Source organism: Anolis carolinensis, unplaced genomic scaffold (assembly GCF_035594765.1).
Source record: "Anolis carolinensis isolate JA03-04 unplaced genomic scaffold, rAnoCar3.1.pri scaffold_13, whole genome shotgun sequence".
NCBI classification, from domain to species: domain Eukaryota; kingdom Metazoa; phylum Chordata; class Lepidosauria; order Squamata; family Dactyloidae; genus Anolis; species Anolis carolinensis.
Genome location: NW_026943824.1, coordinates 7,131,655 through 7,155,917, shown reverse-complemented (window position 1 = coordinate 7,155,917; position 24,263 = coordinate 7,131,655). Strand labels below are relative to the sequence as shown.

General features: G+C 40.9%; 3 protein-coding genes across 3 annotated transcripts in view; 2 read left to right on the top strand and 1 right to left on the bottom strand.

The window, feature by feature from the left end:
- Positions 1 to 107: 107 nt before the first annotated feature.
- nubp1 (NUBP iron-sulfur cluster assembly factor 1, cytosolic) lies at positions 108 to 10,289 on the bottom strand. Its single transcript, XM_003228172.4, has 11 exons — positions 10,188 to 10,289; positions 8,343 to 8,447; positions 8,051 to 8,184; positions 7,321 to 7,389; positions 7,049 to 7,081; positions 6,615 to 6,705; positions 5,342 to 5,496; positions 4,328 to 4,438; positions 3,058 to 3,160; positions 1,157 to 1,240; positions 108 to 274 (listed from the first exon to the last, which is right to left on the bottom strand). Exons 1-11 carry the CDS (start codon positions 10,234 to 10,236, stop codon positions 222 to 224), a joined length of 987 nt encoding a protein of 328 aa, XP_003228220.2. The 5' UTR covers positions 10,237 to 10,289; the 3' UTR covers positions 108 to 221.
- Positions 10,290 to 10,496: 207 nt separating this feature from the next.
- On the top strand, positions 10,497 to 23,065 carry tekt5 (tektin 5). The gene is made up of 8 exons (XM_003228171.4): positions 10,497 to 10,592; positions 11,903 to 12,639; positions 12,944 to 13,027; positions 13,854 to 13,924; positions 15,496 to 15,639; positions 16,277 to 16,499; positions 19,226 to 19,380; positions 22,684 to 23,065. The coding sequence occupies exons 2-8, from the start codon at positions 12,070 to 12,072 to the stop codon at positions 22,898 to 22,900; spliced, it is 1,464 nt and encodes a 487-aa protein (XP_003228219.3). The 5' UTR covers positions 10,497 to 10,592; positions 11,903 to 12,069; the 3' UTR covers positions 22,901 to 23,065.
- Positions 22,982 to 24,263, top strand: part of emp2 (epithelial membrane protein 2) — a 46,229-nt gene continuing 44,947 nt past the window's right edge. Inside the window, exon 1 of the mRNA XM_062964704.1 lies at positions 22,982 to 23,116. The gene's annotated coding sequence lies outside the window, so the exon portion shown is untranslated. The remainder of the gene's footprint in view (positions 23,117 to 24,263) is intronic.

Sequence of the window (24,263 nt, the reverse complement as noted above, 5' to 3'; positions counted from 1 at the left end):
CATGTGATGGAAAATAACCGTTACTAAGAGCAATCAAGCATTCAGTGTGTCTCTTGTAGTGAAACATTGTACCATTGTCCGTAAAAGAAAAGAAAAAACAATTCAAGTAGGCATTTATTAACTTTAATTTATTTCCAAAATCGAACAATTTAAGCATTCCTATACAGACAGGCTTAAGGTGATGGGTGCTTTCCTATGGCTTCTCAAACCCTCCTTGTTACTCAAGTGTTCTCTTGCGCCTGAGGCTGGTTTCGGCTGCAATAGTCCTGGATTTCTGCAAAAAGATGGAAGAAACGGAGGTGAAATGTGAGGCTAAATATCTATATATATAAAAGGGTAATGGAATCACGGCACCGGACAAAACAACTAAACTAAACGCCCCACAACCTTGAAAACTGACAGCACAACCTCTCATTCACGCCTCTTCGTTCATACAACAAAAAGAAAAGAAAAATTAAGTCCTAGCCACAGCAACGCGTGGCCAGGCACAGCTAGTATTAATTATATATTATATACCGTATATACTCGAGTATAAGCCGACCCGAATATAAGCCGAGGCACCTCATTTTACCACAAAAAAACTGGGAAAACATTGACTCCAGTATAAGCCGAGGGTGGGAAATTTCAGAAATAAAAACAGATACCAATAAAATTACATTAATTGAGGCATGAGTAGGTTAAATATTTTTTAATAATAATAATAATAATAATAATAATAATAATAATAATAACTTTATTTTTATACCCCGCCCCATCTTCCCGAAGGGACTCGGGGCGGCTTACATGGGGCCTAGCCCGATAAAACAATCAAATATCAATGATACAACAATAAAACAATTATAGTAATGCTATGTAGTAATTACTGTATTTACGAATTTAGCACCAAAATATCACGATGTATTGAAAACATTGACTACAAAAATGCGTTGGATAATCCAGAACGTTGGATAAGCGAGTCTTGGATAAGTGAGACTCTACTGTATAGATGTTCATTTGATTTGTAAGCTGCTCTGAGTCCCCTTCGGGGTGAGAAGAGCGGGATATAAATGTAGTAAATAAATAATAAATAAATAAAGGCAAACATATGACTCGACTGTGGAGGATGCCGGCATTTCTGTCCCGCAGCCTTCCCCCACCTTCCGGATTCTGGGCTTACTTTGGATGATCTCCCTGTAGGCCAATGCAGCCGGAGAGTTTGGTGCCGCAGAGAAGAAGGACTCTCCTTTATCGCAGCTCTTTCCTGGAGCGAGAGAAGGACAACCGGGCAAAGTCTGGTCAAAAGCCACACAGAGAAGCACCCCTCTTTTAGCTCACAAACCACAGAATAAATGCTCTTGCCCTTTGTTGTGTTTCCCAATATCTCCAGGACACATCCAATGCCTTCAGATTGCCCAGTGGGGGAAAACAACTCATCTCAATATTAGAATCATAGAATCGTAGAATTGCAAGAGACCTCATGGGCCATCCAGTCCAACCCCCTGCCAAGAAGCAGGAAATCACATTCAAAGCACCCCCACAGATGGCCATCCAGCCTGTTTAAAAGCCTCCAAAGAAGGAGCCTCCACCACAGCCCTGGGGAGAGTTCCACTGCCGAACAGCCCTTCTCACAGTGAGGAAGTTCTTCCTGATGTTCAGGCGGAATCTCCTTTCCTGTAGTTTGAAGCCATTGTTCCGTGTCCTAGTCTGCAGGGCAGCAGAAAACAAGCTTGCTCCCTCCTCCCTATGACTTCCCCTCATGTATTTGTACACGGCGATCATGTCTCCTCTCAGCCTTCTCTTCTGCAGGCTAAACATGCCTAGTTCTTCAAGCCGCTCCTCATAGGGCTTGTTGTCCAGACCTTTGATCATTTTAGTTGCCTTCCTCTGGACGCTTTCCAGCTTGTCAACATCTCCCTTCAACTGCGGTGCCCAGAATTGGACATAGTATTCCAGGTGTGGTCTGACCAAGGCAGAATAGAGGGGAGCAGGACTTCCCTGGATCTAGACGCTATTCCCCTATTGATGCAGGCCAGAATCCCGTTGGCTTTTTTAGCAGCTGCATCACATTGTTGGCTCATGTTTAACTTGTTGTTCACGAGGACTCCAAGGTCTTTTTCACACATACTGCTGTCTAGCCAGGCATCGTCCCCCAATCTGTATCTTTACATTCAATTTCCTCTGCCGAAGTGAAGTATCTTGCATTTGTCCCTGTTGAACTTCATTTTGTGAGTTTCGGCCCATCTCTCTAGTCTGTCAAGATCGTTTTGGATTCTGCTCCTGTCTTCTGGAGTGTTGGCTCTCCCTCCCAGTTTGGTGTCGTCTGCAAACTGGATGATCGTGCCTTCTAACCCTTCGTCTAAGTCGTTAATAAAGATGTTGAACAGAACCGGGCCCAGGACGGAACCTTGCGGCACTCCACTCGTGACTTCTTTCCAAGATGAAGACGACGCATTGGGGAGAATCACCCTTTGGGTTCGTTCGCTTAGCCAATTACAGATCCACCTAACCGTAGTTTTGTCTAGCCCACATTTTACTAGTTTGTTTGCCAGAAGGTCGTGAGAGACTTTGTCGAAGGCCTTACTGAAATCCAGATACACTACATCCACGGCATTCCCTGCATCTACCCAGCTTGTAACTTTATCAAAAAAAGAGATCAGATGAGTCTGGCATGACTTGTTTTTGGTAAATCCGTGTTGACTATTAGCAATGACTGCATTTGTTTCTAAGTGTTTGCAGACCACTTCCTTAATGATCTTTTCCAGGATTTTGCCTGGTATCGACATGAGGCTGACCGGACGGTAATTGTTTGAGTCGTCCTTTTTCCCCTTCTTGAAGATCGGGACCACATTCGCCCTCCTCCAATCTGCTGGTTCTTCTCCCGTTCTCCAAGAACTTTCAAAAATTACTATATATAGTACTATATATTATATTACTATATTTATAGATAGCCTGCCTGTCACTTAGTACATAGTCATCTTGTAACTAACTCGGGGACTGCCTGTATATTCTTTTGCATTGTGTCTCAGTTTCCAAGACCCAAAGCAAAGAGGAAAAGTGCCTTCAAGACACTGCATTTACCTATTTGAGGGTCCAGAGGCACTTTCCCCAGGAGAGGCAGGTTATAAGTTTGGCACATGGCCTCTGCCCCGCCGGTGGTTGGAGGGAAGATCTGTGACTCTTTCTGCAAAACAGAGGGAGGGTTAGAGCACACTCCGCAATCTAAAAAGAAAGGAAAACAAGCACATGCAAACCCTTCCCATCAAAATACGGCCCTTTTGCATTACTAGATCTGCCTCCATGTGCAACACATAAACACAAAGAATGACGCCACTTCAGAAATAATAATAATAACCATCACAATGGTAATGATAATAATAATAATTTATTACTTGCCTCCTTTTTTAGCTCAAGGCAGGGCACAATATAGTCAAATGCATCCATAACATTACATATTAAAACATCATGAATATGCAACCACAAAAGCATGTACAGTAGAGTCTCACTTATCCAAGCTTCGCTTAACCAAGCTTCTGGATTATCCAAGCCATTTTTGTAGTCAATGGTTTCAATATATCATAATTATTTTGGTGCTAAATTCGTAAATACAGTAATTACAACATAACATTACTGCGTATTGAACTACTTTTTCTGTCAAATTTGTTGTATAGCATGTTGTTTTGGTGCTTAATTCGTAAAATCATAACCTAATTGGATGTTTAATAGGCTTTTCCTTAATCCCTCCTTATTATCGAAGATATTCGCTTATCCAAGTTTCTGCTGGCCCGTTTAGCTTGGATAAGTGAGACTCTACTGTATATACTGTATATATGGGACCGGGCTGTGGCGCAGCTGGTTAAGTAGCCAGCTGCAATAAATCACTCTGACCAAGAGGTTGTGAGTTCGAGGCCAGCCCGTGTCGGGGTGAGCACCCGACAATTGAAATAAAAAATAGCCCCTGCTCATTGTTGACCTAAGCAACCGAAAGATAGTTCTATCTATGAAGTAGGAATTTAGGTACCGCTCTGTGGGGAGGCAAATTTAACTAATTTACAACACCATAAAACTCGTCCAGCTCCTGTTTGGAATGAGGAAGTATCCATCAAGATGCCACAATGGATGATGAAACAGCTGCTCCCCCTGTGACCGGAATTGAGCATCTCAGGAAGCTGGAATCTGGAGAATGTTAAATCGCCTCTGCATCTTTGTCTCTGTCTCTATGTTTATATGGCATTGAATGTTTGCCATTATATGTGCACATTGTGATCCACCCTGAGTCCCCTTCGGGGTGAGAAGCGCGGAATATAAATACTGTAAATAAATAAATAAATACATCACTATCCCACATTACCTTGCACTTTGGGCATACAAAGCCACTCATATTTTCAACCACGCCGATGATGGGCAGCTTCACCTTACGACAGAAGTTGACCTCCTTTCGAACATCCTGAAGCGCAACCTCCTTTTAATAAGGAAACAAATCAAACAGTGGAATGTCATCAAGTGACTGTATATTTATGGCCAGAGGGCAGAGAAAAACTCTTGGGGGATTTTAGAGGGAAAATTAAATACAGCTTTATGGGCCATGCTTAAAAATCATGTATCTTATTTGATAAACCCAATGTTTAATAATAATAATAATAATAATAATAATAATAATAATACTTTATTTATACCCCGCCACCATCTCCCCGCGGGGACTCAGGGCGGCTTACATGGGGCAGCGGCCCAAACAACATAAGGACAAAATATAAGCAACATACTACAAATCACAATATAAAAAAGATAAAACAGTAATACAATATATCAATTAAAACAATTGCATTTAAAACACATAAAAAGGTAAAGGTTTCCCCTGACGTTAAGTCCAGTCGTGACCGACTCTGGGGGTTGGTGCTCATTTCCATTTCTAAGCCGAAGAGCTGGCGTTGTCCGTAGACACCTCTAAGGTCATGTGGCCAGCATGACTGCATGGAGTGCCCTTACCTTCCCGCCGGAGCTGTACCTATTGATCTACTCACATGGGCATGCTTTCAAACTGCTAGGTTGGCAGAAGCTGGAGCTAACAGCGGGCGCTCACTCCACTCCCGGGATTTGAACCTGCGACCTTTCGGTCTGCAAGTTCAGCAGCTCAGTGCTTTAACACACTTTGCCACCGGGGCTCCTAAATGGTAATAAATGTTTACCTTTTTATCATTTAAGAAATCAGTGATATTATATAGTAGGAGGAAGTCAGCACTACAGAAATGTAGTAACAACACAAAATAGGATGTGAAAAAAACCCAACTTGATATTCATTCTTTTATCCTTCCCCACTCCCCACATTCTATTAACAATCATTATTTTAAAAAGAAAAGAATAGTGCCTGGGGGGTGGTGATGATCAGGGCGCCATCGATGCCGGCAGCACTGAGATACTGCACGACGGACAGGTGTTCGTCGGAGGTCCCAGGTGGAGTGTCTACCACCAGGTAGTCAATGTCCCCCCAGTCGACGTCGCGAAGGAACTGCTTGATCATTCCTGGAAATAAGAAATACACTCAGAATCCGTCTAAAAGAATTGTGTGTGCATTTGCCTTCAAGTTGCCCACTGGCCCATGCATTTCAGAGGTTTTTCTTGCCGAGAAATCCTGTGATGGGCTCACCTTAGGGCATTCATGAACAAACAGTGTTTTGGACTTCAACTCCCGCAATGTTGAGGTCCAAAACACCTGGAGGGCCAAGGTTTGCCCATGCCTCCCTTAAGGGAACCATTAGTTCCATAAGTAACCACTATCTTATGACCCTGTTCTTTGTGGTTTTTATTCTTATTTCTTTCTCACCCTGAGTTTTAACTTAGTGTTCATGTGGCCCGCCCTTGTTTTTATTGTTTCCCTGATTTTGCATTGTAATGTATATTATTATCAATTGTATTGTTCAATGTGTTATGATGTGTTGTTCTTTTATATTTTGTTATATTGTATTGTTCTGGGCATGGCCCCATGTAAGCCGCCCCGAGTCCCCGTCGGGGAGATGGTGGCGGGGTATAAATAAAGTTTTATTATTTTATTATTATTATTATATAAGTTGGAAATGACTTGAAGGCTGACAGCAGCAAAAGATATGTATGATATTATGGTTTATGTTCCCACTGAAGCTATGTCTGCCATTCTCTTCTGCCCTCTACTGGAAACTTCTCTGGAAATGAAAGCAATAAACTCAGAAGTTGATACCATATAAACTCGAGTATAAGCCGACCAGAATATAAGCCGAGACACTTAATTTTACTACAAAAAATTGGGAAAAGTTATTGACTCAAGTATAAGATGAGGGTGGGAAATGCAGCAGCTACGGATCAATTTCAAAAATAAAAATAAAAAACCAATAAAATTACATTATTTGAGGCATCAGTAGGTTAAATGTTTTTGAATATTTACATAAAACTGTAATTTAAGATAATAATAAGACTTTAATAAGATAAGACTGTCCAACTCTGATTACTCAAGGATAAGCCAGCCAGGACTCTCACTTGAGTATAAGCCGGGGCTTTTCAGTCCTTAGGATCTGACTTGTCTCAAAAACCAGGACTCAAGGTGACGTCAGACTTTTTAGGCTTTGGTTATTTGTATCTGATTTTCCCTTTTCCTCTGAGGTACAAACCGTTCTTTTTGGGTCCTCTCCAAATCACTGCATCATCTGGGCTGCTGAGCAAGAACCCCACCGACATAACACCCAGGTTTTCTTCAACATACTTTTATAACAAAGAGAGAACAAAAACCCATTTCAGAGTGAAAAAAGACACAGTGTGGATTACAAATATTGTGAATTCTGTACCCGAGGTGTCTCGATCTTTACTGCCTTTATTCTGAAGGCCTGTGTGTGTATTACACTGTAACAAGCTAAGCGCTATTGTTCCTAGACTTGATTGAGGCCAATATAAGCAAACAGCTATAAAGTAGTACAGTATCAGATATATTTATGCAAGCTTGAAGATGCTACAAGGGAAGGTACTCCATTCTCATTTCCTTGAAGGCTACAATCTACATGGCTTGCATCAGCCTAAGTATGAGAATGTTACAAAATAGGCAACTCACCACTGGGGACCATCCCGAACCACTCTGGTGAACCTGAAAATGGAAATATTTCAATAAGATATTGTTATTATGTAAAATGACAGGATGATTTAACTCTCCTATAAAGAAAGTTGTACAGCAAAACAAGAAACCCACATATAAATGTCTAAGAGCAAGCAGAATGTCAACCAATAAGAGACTTAAGATACTGCGGGTCAAGCTTTCTGTTCCATACAAAAACCCAAAGAAACATCTAACCACATGAGGTTTTCTTTCAGTCACTACTTTTATACCTGTTCACCTTCTAGGCCCATGATTTTTGGGATTGACGGCCCGCAAATGTCAATGTCCAGCAGAGCAACCTAGGATGGAGGGAAGAGAAAGCACCAGGTTTGAATCCAACAATATATTGTATATGCATATAATATTAATAATATTATTTTGTAATACAATATAATACTAATAATACAATATAATAATATTAATTATATATTATATATTACATGCAATATTATTAATAATATTACAATATATATAGTACAATATTGTAATTTATTGCCAGTATTGTGCTATGCTAATAATATAATATTGTATGTAAATTTAATTTGTAAGCCGCTCTGAGTCCCCTTCAGGGTGAGAAGGGAGGGATATAAATGTATTAAATAACTAAATAAATAATAAACAGCAATGATCAAAGCCATTTTATTAGGACTAGGGATGTTTACAATTAAGAGAGGATTCAGGCATTTTGTAGGTCTCTCAGCATGATTCTATGGGATGCTGGAAGCCTAAGGCTTTGTGTATTCCAGGTCAGAAAAATAGGGTTCCAGATTATATATATTAATTATTACACATGAAATGCTCTGGAATGGATCCCTGGCATAATATGTAAACAAACTGTTTTTAAGCTGGAGGAATTCTCGCATAGGAATGGGCCTCCTGCTCTCGTCTTCACACTTTGGAAACTGCTGATAACAGAAGAATCCAAATGTTTTTAAATGGCATTGGAAGAAGGGCACTGACCTGCGTGGCTTCATCCTGGGCCAAGCCGTGCGCCAAGTGAGCACTGAAGGTGCTCTTGCCCACGCCCCCTTTCCCGGACAAAACCAGCAGCTTGTGCTTCACAGTTTTTATTTTCTCCTTGATTTCTTCAATGGCTTCAGAGTGGGAAAAAAAACACAATTAAAAAGGCTAGGCCACAGAATGAGAATCCTTTCTTTTAGATCTGGCAATTGTGAAGGGTTTGGGGCCAACTTTTCTGCACATGCTCCAAAATAATAATTCTGGGACTTGTAGTCCTCCTTCTCCTCCTTACCTGGGTCAGGCCCCACTGGCTTCCCCGAGGAGCAGATTCCCTGGTTGGGGCACCCCTTGCAGGCATCGGCCTTGCCTGCCTGGTCACTGCCGGTGCCGGGGCATTCTGTGGGGGACAAAAAAAAAAAAAAGATGGACCACACCCAGTTTTATTAATAATAATAATAATAATAATAATAATAATTTATTCATTTATTGTGTTAGAAGCAAATCAAGGTTACAAGTTGTGATGTATTTGAAAACACAAACAAAGTTTGTTTTTTTAAAAAGAAAACTTGGCATTATACTAAATGCTCTTTGACCAGTAGCTGGCCACTTGGAGTGCCTCTGGTGTTGCTGTAAGAAGGCCCTCCATTATGCATGTGGAAGGGCTCAGACTGAATTGTAATAGGTGGCCTGTGGTTTGCTCCCCTCCACACCCGCATGTCGTGGACTCCACTTTGTAGCCCCATTTCTTAAGGTTGGCTCTGCATCTTGTGCTGCCAGAGTGCAGTCTGTTCAGCGCCTTCCAGTTGCCCTGTCTTCTGTGTGCCCAGGAGGGAGTCTCTCATCCGGTCTCAAACACTGATTGAGATTCTGGGTTTTATTTATTTACAGTATTTATATTCCGCCCTTCTCACCCGGAAGGGGACTCAGGGCGGATCACATTGTATACATATAAGGCAAACATTCAATGCCATATACATATAGAACGAAGACAGAGACAGACGCAGAGGCAATTTAACCTTCTCCTGAGGGGATGTTCGATTGTGGCCACAGGGGGAGCAACTGCTTCATCATCCACTGCGACGGCACTTCCTCATTCCAACGATGATTTTTATGGAATTGTAAATTAGTTAAATTAGCCTCCCCACTTAATAAGTGGTACCTTAATTTCCTACTTGATAGATGCAACTATCTTTTGGGTTGCTAGGTCAGCAACTAGCAGGGGCTATTTTTTATTTTTAATTGTCGGGTGCTCACCCTGCCAAGGGCTGGCCTCGAACTCATGACCTCTAGGTCAGAGTGATTTATTGCAGCTGGCTGCTCACCAGCCTGCACCACAACCCGGCCCTGTGATGAAAAATTAAGGATATCTAAATGTATTTCCAACTGGAAGCATACTTGTATACTGTACGAATCTACCGAAGGGTGCTCTTAAAAGTAACTTTCAAAACAAGGATAGTAGAATGGGGACTTCAGTGAACTAAAAGTTTTCTTTTCCTCACAGAAAAATAAACGAAGGAATCAGAAGCTATCGTTGGTAAACAAACAATCTTCTCAGCCCTTCCGACTTTGGTTTTAAAGGACTGAATAGGCAGCAATGCACAGAAAACTTAGAATTAAGATGGAAGGTAACTCAAAAGGCTCTGTTTCTCTTCAATAGCGACATATCACTCATTTACATATGCATTTACTCAGGAAAGGAGCTAGAAAGCCTAGATACCATGATGCTTGTGGCAAAAAGGGGGTAAACAAATGCAGTGGCTCACTTTTAGCCTGCCACCTTTGGACTCTTGCTTGCTGAGGTGCTTCTGAGAGAACCTCTGTAGATCTTAGAAAACTATTTCTTGATTTAAAGCATTGGCATGCTGGCTGATAACCAAACAGGGGATGTCAATGCAGGAATTGTGGGAGTTGAAGTCCAAAACACCTGAAGAGAGGGCCCAAGTTTGCCCATGCCTGCACTATAGTGAGGCCAGTATAATTAACATGGCAATGCTCTTCAAATTGTCTATATGGGTCCCATGCCTTTCAACATTTCTGCAATTTACTACTACATGAAGTACAATTTCAACTCATTAGCTCTCATCCAGCCCAAAAAAGCCCCACCAATCCCCAGAAGCCGGGTTTCCTTCCTTCTCACCCTGAGGCGGGACATCCACCAAAGGCAAGCCCTTCCCCTCCGCTGCCATGTCGAAACAAAAAAAAAAAAACAGCTACCGGAAAGTAAAACAAAAGCACACTTCCGGTGGTGTCTCTGGGATATAGTTCCTCTCTCCCAACTTCCGGGGAACGAGTGCGTGAGTCGAATGAGTGGGATGGCAAAAGCTCCGCCCTCCGCGTGAGCTCTGTGGAGCGCGCATGCGCGTTTGGGGAGCGGCGCGCGCCGTGTTGAAAGGGGGGGGGGGGGAAAGCACGGCTTATAAGCGTCACGTGGTCTGAGCGGCGCTTTCCATTGGCTGCTCTGATTCCCCTCAGAAAAGTGGGGTCTTTTGGAACTACTGGAGTCACAATGTTTGAGGAGAAGGGCTTATTTTATTATAATTTGGTGTGTTGGCTTTATCTGTTATGGGTTTGGGGGCTTATTTCATTTCCTTTTTAGATTTTGTATATGTGTGTTTGCGTGTGTGTGTATACAGTAGAGTCTCACTTATCCAACATTCGCTTATCCAACCTTCTGGATTATCCAAGCCATTTTTGTAGTCAAAATATATCGTGATATTTGGGTGCTAAATTCGTAAATACAGTAATTACAACATAACATTACTACTTTTTCTGTCAAATTTGTTGTATAAAATGACGTTTTAGTGCTTAATTTGTAAAATCATAACCTAATTTGATGTTTAATAGGCTTCTCCTTAATCTCTCCTTATTATCCAACATATTCGCTTATCCAATGTTCTGCCGGCCCGTTTATGTTGGATAAGTGAGACTCTACTGTATATCTCTCTGTGTGTGTTTGTGTATATATTGTGTATGGGTAAAGGTAAAGATTTTCCCCTGACATTAAGTCCAGTCGTGTCCGACCCTGGGGGTTGGTGCTCATCTCCCTTTCTAAATCGAAGAGCCGCCATTGTCCATAGACTCCTCCAAGGCCATGTGGTCGCCATGACTGTATGGAGCGTCATTACTATCCCGCCGGAGCAGTACCTATTGATCTACTCACATGGTTTCTGTGCTAGATTGGCAGAAGCTGGGGCTAACAGTGGGAGCTCACTCCGCTCCCCGAATTTGAACCTGCGACCTTCTGGTCCGCAAGTTCAGCAGCTCAGCACTTTAACATGCTGTGCCACTGGGGGGCTCCCATATTTTGTGTATATACACTATATTATACACACACACGTGTATATATATATGTGTGTGTTTGTGTGTATACATATATATATATATATATATGACTGGATCCACACTACCATATAATCCAGTTTCTAAATACAGTAGAGTCTCACTCGCTTATCCAAGGTTCTGGATTATCCAAGGAATTTTTGTAGTCAATGTTTTCAATATATTGTGATATTTGGGTGCTAAATTCTTAAATACAGTAATTACAACATAACATTACTGCGTATTGAACTACTTTTGTGTCAAATTTGTTGTATAACATGATGTTTTGGTGCTTAATTTGTAAAATCATAACCTAATTTGATGTTTAATAGGCTTTTCCTTAATCCCTCCTTATTATCCAAGATATTTGCTTATCCAAGGTTCTGCCGGCCCGTTTAGCTTGGATAAGTAGGACTCTACTGTATAAATCAATTCAGGAACTGGATTATGTGACCGTATAGATGGGGCCTATTCTTATTTTTTTTCCACAGCAATATAAGCTTGGTGATGCCTTTTTGTTTTTAAACCCCACAGGTTGAGTGTGGCTGGGCCTGTGATGATCTCTTCTTCCTCCTCTTTTGTGACACCATCGGCCAGTCACAGTGCCATGAGGCAGCAGCTGCAGAGACAGGAAGCTGGGGGGATTTTGGGGGGGAGAGCCCCAGTGTCGCAGCCTATCTTCCTTGCAGTTGGACCTTTGGATGATGGAGTTCCTGGGCACCACACAGACAGCCAGCTACTGCGGACCCCGGAAAAGTTGTCTCCTTCCAGAGGTGGCTCCCACCAGTTTGACCCATGACAGCTACCAGGCCTATTACTTGCCGGGCTACCGCTACCTGAGCTCATGGCGGCCCAGCCTCTTTTACAAGGTCTCCTCCTTCCGGCCGCACGAGGATGGCAGCGGGCGGCTCCTGGCCCCTCTCCGGCCTCCCACAGTGCTCCCCTCAGTGCGCTCAGCCCTCTACGCCCGCTACAGCCCCCAGGACTGGTACAAGGCCAATGCCAATGCCATCAAGGGCTCCGAGGCCTACCGCCACTGGGCTGGGCGTCTCAACGCCGACTCAACTCGCTTGATGCAGGACAAGGACCAGCTGACCCGGCAGCAGCAGGAGTCTACAGGGAAGAACATTGGACAGCGGCTGGCCGACATCGACTTCTGGCGCTCTGAGCTGAGCTATGAGTTGGAGCGGCTGGTGACCGCGACTAGGGCGCTGGACACGGCTAAGCGGAGACTGGAGTGCGCAGCTGACGAGGCTCAGGGGCCTTTGCAGGTAGGCCACACGGAGCCCGATTTGGGGCACCACATCCCCAACGTTTGGGGAGGTCTAAGTTACTTGCTCGTGGGGAGGTATCGCTTTCAGATGACTTCCAGCCTGATCTTTTTTTTTTTTTGTTCCATTGTGAGTCCAAAACCAGCCATGAGGTGGCAGCTTGGCTTTCCTTTCCCAATCATTATTAATAGATATATGAATTTTAACATGAAATCTTAATAATAAAAAGGAAAGAGCCACCAAGAAATGATTCACACATGTAGGGGTTTGTATAGATTTAATTCCTTTGGTTTTTCTTTTTCAGGTTGTCTTGGAATGCTTATACAATCGGGAGAAACGGATGGGGATTGACTTGGTCCATGATAATGTGGAAAAGAATCTCATACAGGTACATTATGAGGTTTTAAATTATTATTGTTATTATTTCTTTAAAAGTGGCTTTTAGGAGGCAGCCAAAAACCCACAATATTTTGCTTGATAATTTATCTTTCTTCGAATCAATTTCTTGCCAGTTGGACTGGAAATTTTGCAACAAGTTGAATTTTTAAAAACCGAAATGCTATCTTGAACCCAAATCCAAATTATTATAGTTTAAGGAAGTTTCAGCTGAAGGATATGATATAATAATATTTATGGATAGGTTTTCAAAATGGTTTAAAGGGTTTTAACTGTTTATTTTTAATACTGTTAATATTTCATTCTATTTTAATGTGTGTATATGTTTAGGCTTTAAATTGTATTGTATTGGTTTTACTGTAAGCTGCTTTGAGTCTCTTTTTTTAGAGAGAAAAAGGTACTACTACTAATAATAATGTACCAATAATATAAAATGGCTGTGAACCTGTTTGACTCTGAAAATGATGCCAATTCCATATTATGGTTTTGTTTCTATCCTGCCTTTGTTCCAATGGGAAACTCAAGGCAGCTTGATAAAACTGAACCAACTGGAGATAAAAAGACATGGAAAGACATTTATTATTTATTATTTATCGCATTTATATCCCTCCCTTCTCACCCGAAGGGACTCAGGGCGGCTTACAACAGTGGCAACCATTAGATGCCCATACAAACCAATATAAAACAGCACATAAAACAGTTAAAACTATTAAAATACATTGTACATTAAAATATACCTAAATATACATAAATTAAAAAGTTGTTATTGAAGTACAGTTATAGTCTCACAAAGATTGTAATCCTTACTTCTTTTATAGGAAACTGATGTGATCAGATCATGCCAGGAGAAAATGAGAAAACTGGCGGAAAGAATAGATCAACAAATGGCGTACGTTTTGTGTCCTATTTACAATGGCCTTTTACTTTGAAAAATCTCTTTTAGGGTATTTTCCATGAGTGACAGTAAATTTGAGGGTTTTTTGAGGATTTTGGGTGGCTCTGCTCTATAGCATTACAGTAAATTAAGGCTGATTTTCCTGGCAGATATGAACAACAAAATAGCTTTAGACCATCAGGTTTGAAAAACACACTCAAAACATGGACTGAAAACGGGTTTCTCAATTATTTGTAAACCCTGATGAGGAAAATCTTAATAGCGTCATAATTCAAGATTTATTCTGTGCAAAAGTATATGGGTTTTTTTAATGTGGCATTTTCTGTGCAGAAAACAATGTCTTCTATATATTTACTGGGCAGAAAAATTTATTTCCTGTGCAGGAAGTTCATTTTCTACACAAAAAGATCAGCTTAAAAAAAAACCCAAAATGACAAATACTACAATGCGCCAAATCAGCTTCAAATTATGGGAATATAAAGGTGAGACTTCCTTAAAAGCCAGTAATGAAGTCCCGAATTGTCAACGGTGCTGAGTTTGACAACTTTCTCAGAGCGGCGATAAAAATAGTCAAATTATTCATTCTTGCCTGTGAGAATGACATTTATGAAGAGGTTGCCAACCCGCTCATGGAATGTATTTGGGATTCAGAACATTAACCCGAGAAATCACACTCAACTTTCATAGAAAGGACCTGAAAAAAAGGCTCTGCAACCTTAAAAGGCCATTATTGTTGTTACTCTTCATTCTTCTTGTCATTGCTTTTCAATCGAGCATTAAAAGCTGGCAAATTCAACAGGTAAAGGAGGATTTTCCAGCAAGAAGATTCAGCTGTTGGGATTTGTGGTTTCACAAGGCCTTATCTGCCAAACTACAGCTTCCAGGATCCCATTGCATTGAGCTGTGGCAGTCAAAGTGGTATCAAACTGCATTCATTTAAGGATGTAGATGCCACTTTTGATATCACTTGAGTTGCCGTGCCTTTGTCTCATGAAATCCAAGGATTTCTGGGTTTTTTTTAGTGCATACAAAGTATTGGAATGCATTTGATGTTTGTTCACCAAACTACAAGATCCAGAATGATGTAGACAGAAGCCATAACAATTTGGAGGGGTATTTGAGGCCCCAGATACACTGCCCTATAATCCAGATTATTTGCAATGAACTGAATTATTTGACTCCACACTGCCATATAATTCAGTTCAAAACAGATAATCTGGATTCAGAAACTGGATTATATGACAGTGTAGATGGAGCCTTATTTAATGCAGATTGAACTGTGTTGAATTGGATTATATGAGTCTACACTGCTATTATAATAGTGCAGTGAGGATGGCATTGGGGCTGAATCTAAAAAGCCATCTAATCCGGTTTTAGAATGCATTGAACTGGATAATATGGCAGTGTAGAATCAGTCACATGGATAGATTGAGTGAACAGGCAGTATGTGAGGAAGCTTCTTGAACAGACTTTTGCCAAACCTTTTGGTCTGAATTCACAAATGGTTTTGTGTTGTTTTCTCTCCTGTCACTTGTGCAAAACATTGGACATGTTCTTTGCAATAGCATTAATAGAGATGCGCAACATGCCTTAGAACGGGACCTTCGCGACAAAAACTCAGCCCATTTTATTGACGAGAAATGCTACAACCTCAGGAACACTTCAGACAGCATTAACTATTACCATGGAGTGGAAAAAATCGATGGGACGTAAGTACGATAAGTGAATAGCTAGAAGAGTAATTAACTAAGAAATAATAATAATAATAACAACAACAACAACAACAACAATTTATTTATTACCCACCTCTCAGCTCGAGGTGAAGCATAACATAGTCTAAGGCATCTATAAAAGCAGAGACTGATACAAAAAGTAAATTCCAAGATATTATAGCAATTCTGTTTAAATGAGCCTTTTGAATTTCCAAAATATTCAGTTTTGTTGGGATAATTTTGAAAGTTAACTTACTCAGGGCAAAAAACAACAACTTGAGATTGCTAACAAAATATATTAAAAAATCAGAATACAGTGAGACCTCCATGTTTTCTGGAATTAATGCATATTGGACTCTGCAGAAGTGGAAAATATGAATAAGAGGACATTTTTAAACCTTTGAGGACATCTCTGTAGGAATCTCTAACTTCCAGTACGACTCTGTGGTCAACTTCTGCAGGAATCCTGCTGGAAGACCTAGAAAAGTGTTTTTTCTAGAAAATGAGGATGGTGAGGATGATTATGTTTATGCATGTTTTAAACGAGAGTGAAAAGGAAGCACTGTACGTCACAATGAAGGGGTGGAGGGTGGGAGGCCTGGGTTTCATCCTTAGCCCAATTCTTGCCATGCAGTGTCACTGTTCCTGAAACATGGGCCAAGTTCAGCGACGACAACATCCGCTACTCGCAAAATGCACGGGCCAACACCACCACCCTCTGCAAGGAGGCCGACCACGTCCTGGAGGTCACTTCGGACGACATGTGGAGGCAGTGGACTGACACCAACTTGGCCTTTGACAGCCGCATTTCAGAAATCGCTGATTCCAAGAACCAGATGCAGGCCCAGCTGGCCAAGGTAGGGTCCTCATGTCGGGAAACAAGTCAAATGGGTCTGCTATTGGTCAATGCTACAAGTCTGTGCTGCACTTGGAGTGCCTTTACGCTGTAGATTGAATGCAGTTTTGACCCCACTTTCGCCACCATGGCTCAAGGCTGCAGAATTGCAGGAATTATTGTTTGGCGAGGTCCCAAGCAGAGAAGCTAAAGAATTTCTAAAATTGAGGGCCAGTCTATGTCATTCCTACCTTTTTTCAAACTCTGAAAAACCTTGTAGGTCTCTGATTCAGACTTGAATCCATGGCTGCCCCAAGACATTAATGTTCTGGATCTCCACATAAATGTTTATCTTGTTTCAGTGCACCTACATTGTAAAATTAATGCAGTTTGGCCTGACTTTAACTAGTGTGGCTCAATGCTATTGAATCCTGGAAGTTGCAGTTTGGTGGGGCATCAACGGAGAAGCTAAGGGCTTTGTGAAATTGCAACACCCAAGAAGGGTCAGCCTATGCCATTACTCCCTTTTTTCAAGCTTTTGGTCTTTGATACAAACTTGCAGCAATTGCTACCCCAAAACATTCTTCTGCTACACACCTTTGGATTTCCAAATAAACTTTTTCCTTCTTCAGGAAAGAATCAGTGCAGTTTGGCAACACTAACTGTCATGGCTCAATGCTATGGAATTAGTGGATGTTGTGGTTTTACAAGTTCTTTCTCTGTTTAGTGCCTCACCAAAATAATAATAATAGTAAGAATAATAATTTTTATTTATGAACCACCTCTCCTTTTAGCTCAAGGCAGGGCACAACATGTAAACATTTATAGATAGTAAAAATGCAACCATAAAAGCATATATACAACTGTCATGATGATGATGATGATGATGATGATAATTTTATTTATTACCCACCACTCCTTATGGTTTAATTCAGGTAAAAGGGTATAATTGCGCCATGTGGATTCACTTTAAAAATACATCCTGCTAAATAAAATCTTGGGGTACATCTACACTATAGAAGTGACGCACTTCGTTACCGCTTATGTCCCATAAGAAGCAGGATATAAATAGGAGAACAAAGAAATCACCTTTCTAAAATAGTAGTGGGATAACAGATGCAGCTGGAAATGTTCTTGCTTGCCAGAGAGAAGCACAATATTATTTGTGAACTCAGAATATTCCAAAACAACCCCCTTTCAGCCTCAAGTGGGAGAACAGATGAGATTTTAAGGTCAACTCAAACCCATAAAGAATTAGCGGGAGGAAAGACCCTCTTATCTATCCAGGTGGGCCTTGTCAGCCTTGGCAAGAAATCTGCAGTTGCAGATTGAACCCAAATGAAAGCCACATCGTTGGCAGTGGATCACGCCTGATCATATTGCTCCAAGCCTGCATCATATGGTGGCTGCCTTCCAGAAATCAGGAAGCAAATGAGAAAAACAGAGGGCTGTAGATGAGTTGCATGCCTGCCAAGCATCCAAACCTGCCCCCAGAAAAGAGCACAGATTGGCCCATTGGCGTCCTCCGCCGTTGGTGCAGGTTCGCCTTTGCCTTCATCAAGGAGTGATGGGACGCCTGCCATTGACTCTTTGATGGAGTCATTATTATTTTAACTGGGATGACTCTCAGTTGGAATGATCCCATTGCAAAGCTAAGAGGTGGGTGGGAATTCGCCCCTTGCTTTAAGCAGCAAAATGCCTTGGAGTTCCAAGGGAAAAGAAGGTAGGTACCTATGCCAATTTTACATGCCTTTTAGATGCCATTGCCAGGCAAGTGATTCTGAATCATTGGTTCATCTTAGGCTTTTTAAAATATCTCCTATGCCTTGAATTCTTTATTAACTGTGCTTTTTTGGTTTTGGCTCATTTTGTGCATAGCTTGTTTTTAATTTGCACAGATTACTGTCCTGGTTTTTCATATAAATATATTGTTTTCATCATTACTATTTATATACCACTTTTCTCTCTTATCAAACAGCAAGAATAATAGCAATAATAATAATATTTGTATGCCTTGAGCCACAAGGGGAGGTGGGTATATAATAATAATAATTACTACTACTACGACTACTGCTATGGATATTTGCATATATGTACATCATGCGATATCATGGAGATAGAACCCAAGTCTAAACACAAAATGATTTATGCTTCATAGATACATTATACACATACTATGAAGGTTATTTGATACAGAATATTTTTTAATCATTTTGTAGATGAAACAAAGTTTGTGCATGTTAAACCATCAGAGTAAAAGGATTACTCTTTATTTGTGGACTTTTTCAAATTGTGGAGTTCTTTGGATTTTGGAATTCTGGATAAAGAATTCTCAACCTACATTTGATGTAATAATGCTTTTTGTGTGTTTTTCATGGTATTCTTTTACAGTTGTATACTAGATGGAAACAAGGACAGAATACTTTAGGCAGGCATTATTTCCAACACAAGTGTGATTTTACTTGACCAACTTAATATTCAAAATACAGAAAACAATTGTCATTGGAACAGCAGCCAAGTTGAATATTTTTGGAACAAAGGGATGAGTGTGGCATTTGATTCCTGTTTGACAGATCTCTCTCTGATAACATCTTTCTGGGTTTTCCCCCTGATTCAAACCTTTTCCATGTATACAATTCTGCCCAAAACACATATTTGAAAAACACATTTATATTAGAGGTCAGTGGTCAAAGTCATGTCTCATACATAAGAAAGAACAGAGATTACAAATATTTCTTCTCCTTTCAGACCCTTCAACAGATCTTTCAGACAGAAAACACCATCATGTTGCTGGAGAGGGCCATTATGGCTAAGGAGTGTCCGCTCAAGTTGGCCCAGACCCGCCTGGAAGCCAGGACCTGGAGGCCCAACATGGAGTTATGCCGCGACGTCCCACAGTTCAAGTGAGTCCATGTGTGACAAACCAACTAATGTATATGCAAATTTGACTTTTGATAGATAGATAATAAATTACAGCAATTTGTAATTACTCCAAGAGCAGTAAAACACATTTCTAACCATGTTGGGCAACAGTCCCAAATACATTTAGAGTAGGATTCTTCTTTGGAGCAAACATGCTTCCGGTTGCTGGCATATTTGCCCTTCCAGAGAGAGAACTTCTGTGCTTTTGTCTATTTATTTTGGATTATTCAACTTGGAAAAACGAAACGTTGCCGCCTGAATATCCTTTGATTGCGCTGTGTCAATATTCTGCCTCCGAGGATACATGCCTCAATGGAGAATGTATGTGTGTGTGTGTGTGTGTGTGTGTATGGTATTGTGTAAGGAAAATACAGTTGGGCGGGATCAGGCCAGGAGCCCTGGAATTAAAGGAAGCAAACACTCTCAAGAGCTGTTTTGCTGAAAAATAAGCTCCGTTGATTTGCTCCTGATAATTAACTCGGACAGATTTGCCAAGGTATTTTTAGGCTCCTGTTCTCGCACAAAAGAGAAGCAAAACGGCTGCCAAGATCAGGCACAATCTGTGCCTTTAGGGCATTCAGGCCACCCAGCTATCGCTTTGTTGTTGTCATTCATGGGTATTAAAACAAAAAGGGGGAAAGATCTCATATTTTTGTTGTTGTTGGGTGCCTTTAAGGAATTTTGATTTACGGTGACCCTCTGATGGGGTTTTCTTGGCAAGATTTGTGCCAAAGAGGTTTGCCATGACCTTATTCTGAGGCTGAGAGAGTGTGTCTTGTCCAATGGCTGCTCCTATCTGAGTGGGGATTTGAAACTTGGCCTCCCATTCCAAGTTATGGAATGTTCACAATATATAGTCCAGTGTTCAGTGGCTCTCTAGGTAAATGTACATATATGTACCCCTCTATTAGAATCATAGAATCATAGAATAGTAGAGTTGGAAGAGACCTCAAGGGCCATCTAGTCCAACCCCCCGCTATATTATTCTCCTGCCATCCTTTTATCCATTCTTCTTTTCTCTGTTTTCCTCCTTCAACTCCTCCAATAAAATAAGTTTCCTTCTCTCTCTAGAGGCCCCTAGTACCAAATTGAATAATAATCATAATCATAATAAATGTGTTAATTTTGACCTCCCTTGAGCTCTCTGAAGGGCTCAGAGACTTTTCCTCCTCCTTCAGTGGGATATTATCTTCCCTCTTCTTCATTTTTGAGATTCAGGGACATGGGTTTGGAGGTTTTAGTGTGTGTTCACTAATGTCTAGTTTTAGTGCAAAAGACCACCAACCTCTCATTTGGAAGGATCCAAAGAGGGTCTGTCTTTTCCAATGGCACCTGGATGAACACCATTTATGGGAGGGAGGGAGGGAGGAAAGATATCATCTCCAGCAGCTCTTTCGCTGCCGGAGGCCTTTGCAGGCCTTGGCTGAGCATCAAAGGGGTTTTGTATCTGAACCGTTGGCTTTCTGGTGTTCTCTCCCACCTGCAAAAAGCGGTCAACAGGTCGCAGGCAAGTGTAGGTTGCAATGGTTTGAACAAAGCCAACTCCTCCCTTTCTGGACTCTCGCCACCAGAATCCCCTGGTCTATAGAACCTGGATGGCGACCCTGAGGTTTGTAGTACATAAAAAACAACCTTCTCCTAGCTTTAGATGGATACTACATTGGGAGCCCATGGCTACACCTTTCAGAAGCACAGACAAAGCAAAGCAACAAAGCCATAAAACCATACCCCAGCAAAATTGAAACCTAGAGCAAATAAATAAAACCGCAGAGCTGGATCAAGTAAAACCAAGAACAAAGATCCAGATCCAGAGAGCTTGTTTAAAACATAATTGGACTGGGGGTAGCACAAGGTTGTTCCCTGTATGTTTCTCTTTAAATTAAGTAGTAAAAGTATTTAATATACTTAGCAATTGTTGTGAATTGGAAGGGACAGTACCTAGTTATCCTCTGCCATCTCATTTCTTGAACTGCTTTAAAAATGTCCCACTTTCAAGCTCTTTCCATGTGTCTTGCATTGGAATTGATCATGCTCTTTACATTCTGCTCAAAGTATGGGCCTACTCCAAAGCTTTATTATAAGAATACTATCTGCCTAATAATAATATTAATAATAATTTTACTGTATAGTATACGGTAAATAACACAACTGCAGATTATTATTCTTTGATATCATTATTATTATTATTATTATTATTATTTCTGTTGTTGTTACAGTAGAGTCTCACTTATCCAAGCCTCGCTTATCCAAGCCTCTGGATAATCCAAGCCATTTTTGTCATCAATGTTTTCAATATATCGTGATATTTTGGTGCTAAATTCGTAAATACAGTAATTACAACATAACATTACTGCGTATTGAACTACTTTTTCTGTCAAATTTGTAGTATAATATGAAGTTTTGGTGCTTAATTTGTAAAATCATAACCTAATTTGATGTTTAATAGGCTTTTCCTTAATCCCTCCTTACTATCCAAGATATTCGCTTATCCAAGCTTCTGCCGACCCGTTTAGCTTGGATAAGCGAGACTCTACTGTATTTACTCTATAATTTAGAGTAAATAACAACAATAATGCTAGTAATAATAATACTATATAATAATAATATAAATAATAATTACCACATAAATAAAATTATATCATTATTACTTTTATATACTTTGTAATATAATAGGTAAAGGTTTTCCCCTGACGTGAAGTCCAGTCGTGACCGACTCTGGGGGTTGGTGCTCATCTCCATTTCTAAGCCGAAGAGCCGGCGTTGTCCGCAGACACCTCCAAGGTCATGTGGCTGGCATGACTGCATGGAGCGCCGTTACCTTCCCGCCAGAGCGGTACCTATTGAGCTACTCACATTGGCATGTTTTCGAACTGCTAGGTTGGCAGGAGCTGGAGCTAACAGCGGCCGCTCACGCCGCTCCCGGGGCTTGAACCTGGGACCATATTATACAGTAAATAATGACAGCACAATTGTATTATTATATTTATGTTATTATTACTACTACTATAATTATTATTGTAGTAGTAATAATAACATAATATTACTGCAATTGTTATTATATAATATACAGCAAATAATAATAATTTATTGTATAAATATAAATGTGTTATTAATTATGTAACAAAACTTGAAAAATGTTCTGTTCTTGGTTTGAAAATGTTATTTCCTGTTAAATTGTGCAGTCCTGACTTTGAAAGTAGTTGCTCTACTCCAGAAACTTCATTTTTGTGGCTGTCATAACAGTTTTTGTGGCTGTGTCCTTTCTTTCCTTTTTATCCTTGTAGGCTGGTGAACGAGGTCTTCACCATCGATGACACGCTGCAGACGCTGAAGCTGCGATTGCGCGAGGCCCAGGACACCCTCCAGCTGCTGATCTTCAACAAGGCCAAACTGGAGCATGATCTCCTGGTGAAGGCCAACTCCCTCTTCATCGACAAGGAGAAGTGCATGGGCATGCGCAAGACCTTCCCCAGCACCCCCAGGCTTGTGGGCTACGTCTGAGCCCCCGGACCCCCGAGGCTCCCTCCGACCGGCCTATAAACAGGTGGCAAATCATGGGAGGCCTGTCCTGCTCGTTTCTCTCCCCCCCCTCCTTTATATTTTAGCCGAGCGAAGAAAGGAAGGCTTGAAATAAACTGAGAAGGAGCGTAAGCTCAATCCAAACAAGATTGCGACTTTCCTTGCTTCCAGAAATCCAGAGAACTTCCTGTGAGAGAGGTAGGCTTTGCCTCTGCCCTGGTGCATTTTGGGGAGGAAATTGCATTTAACACCTTACTTTAATGCTTCTCCAAGGTTTCATCTAATGCAGTTTGATGCCACTTTAACTGCCACTTGTGGTCTCTCCCAACTCTAGGATTCTATTAATCAACACTATGAATTCTTAGGAGGAAAAAAATTAAATACTGTCTAGCAACTGACCTTAAGGAAAATTGGTTAAAAACAATCCATAGGTGGTACTTAACGCCGAAAAAAATGGGCCTAATGTTTAAAAATGCAGACAACAAGTGTTGGAGATGTAGGGAACAGGTAGGTTCATACCACCATATGTGGTGGAGTTGCAAGAACATTAGAAAGTTTTGGAAAGTAATTAATATTGAATGTGGGAAAATCTTAAAAAATAAATTGGAATGCAAACCGGACATTTATCTATTAAGTTTATACCCCAAACAGGATAATGAAGGGAAAGGAAAAAAGGAGAACAGAGAGAACATGGAAAAAATCTTTACTTTCCTAATTACCGCAGCAAGATTAGTAATAGCAAGACAGTGGAAAGGAATAACCATCCCAACTAAAGAAATGTGGCTAGAAAAAGTAGTAGAGATAAAGAATATGGACAAATTGACTTTTATGATCAAAAAGAACACCGGACGCGCCATGAAAGAAACGGACTGGTCGAGCTTTGAAATGTATTTGCAAGAAGAACTAAGAAGATGAATTAAACAAATGGAAATAATAGGAAGATGGAAGAGTGGAAGTCTACACCCCCCCCCATCCCCTCCCCAGTTAGGTACTTTTTCCTCTCTCTTCCCCCTTTCCCCATTTCCCCCCCCCCCCCCTGTGTTCCCCAGATCCTCCCTTTGTATTTACTACTTTATAGTTGTAGATACAGCTAGAACCCCCCCTCCCCCTGATATCTAGAGAAAGTAGATACCTCCCCCACCTTATCCAAATTTTACCATACCCATCTATCCCACCACACTTACCTCGTTCTTTCCCTTAGATTCGAATTGTAACAAAACTCAATAAAAATTATATTAAAAAAAAAAATTCTTAGGAGTATTAGCTTTACAAGGTCTTGAGCCTTGAGGATTGAGGCCTCACCAAATGACAACTCTCGTCATTCTATAGCATTAAAGTGGTGTCA

What these genes read in the sequence shown, in the direction of transcription:
- nubp1 (XM_003228172.4), bottom strand. Translation starts at nt 10,236, where the DNA reads ATGGCAGCGGAGGGGAAGGGCTTGCCTTTGGTGGATGTCCCGCCTCAG. An exon ending in GCCAGTGGGGCCTGACCCAG is followed by an intron (nt 8,185 to 8,342) that starts GTAAGGAGGAGA and finishes CCCACTCTGAAG; the next exon opens with CCATTGAAGAAATCAAGGAG. An exon ending in GAGAGGACCCAAAAAGAACG is followed by an intron (nt 5,497 to 6,614) that starts GTTTGTACCTCA and finishes TCTTATTTCCAG; the next exon opens with GAATGATCAAGCAGTTCCTT.
- tekt5 (XM_003228171.4), top strand. Translation starts at nt 12,070, where the DNA reads ATGATGGAGTTCCTGGGCACCACACAGACAGCCAGCTACTGCGGACCC. An exon ending in TGCAGGCCCAGCTGGCCAAG is followed by an intron (nt 16,500 to 19,225) that starts GTAGGGTCCTCA and finishes TTCTCCTTTCAG; the next exon opens with ACCCTTCAACAGATCTTTCA. An exon ending in CGCGACGTCCCACAGTTCAA is followed by an intron (nt 19,381 to 22,683) that starts GTGAGTCCATGT and finishes TTATCCTTGTAG; the next exon opens with GCTGGTGAACGAGGTCTTCA.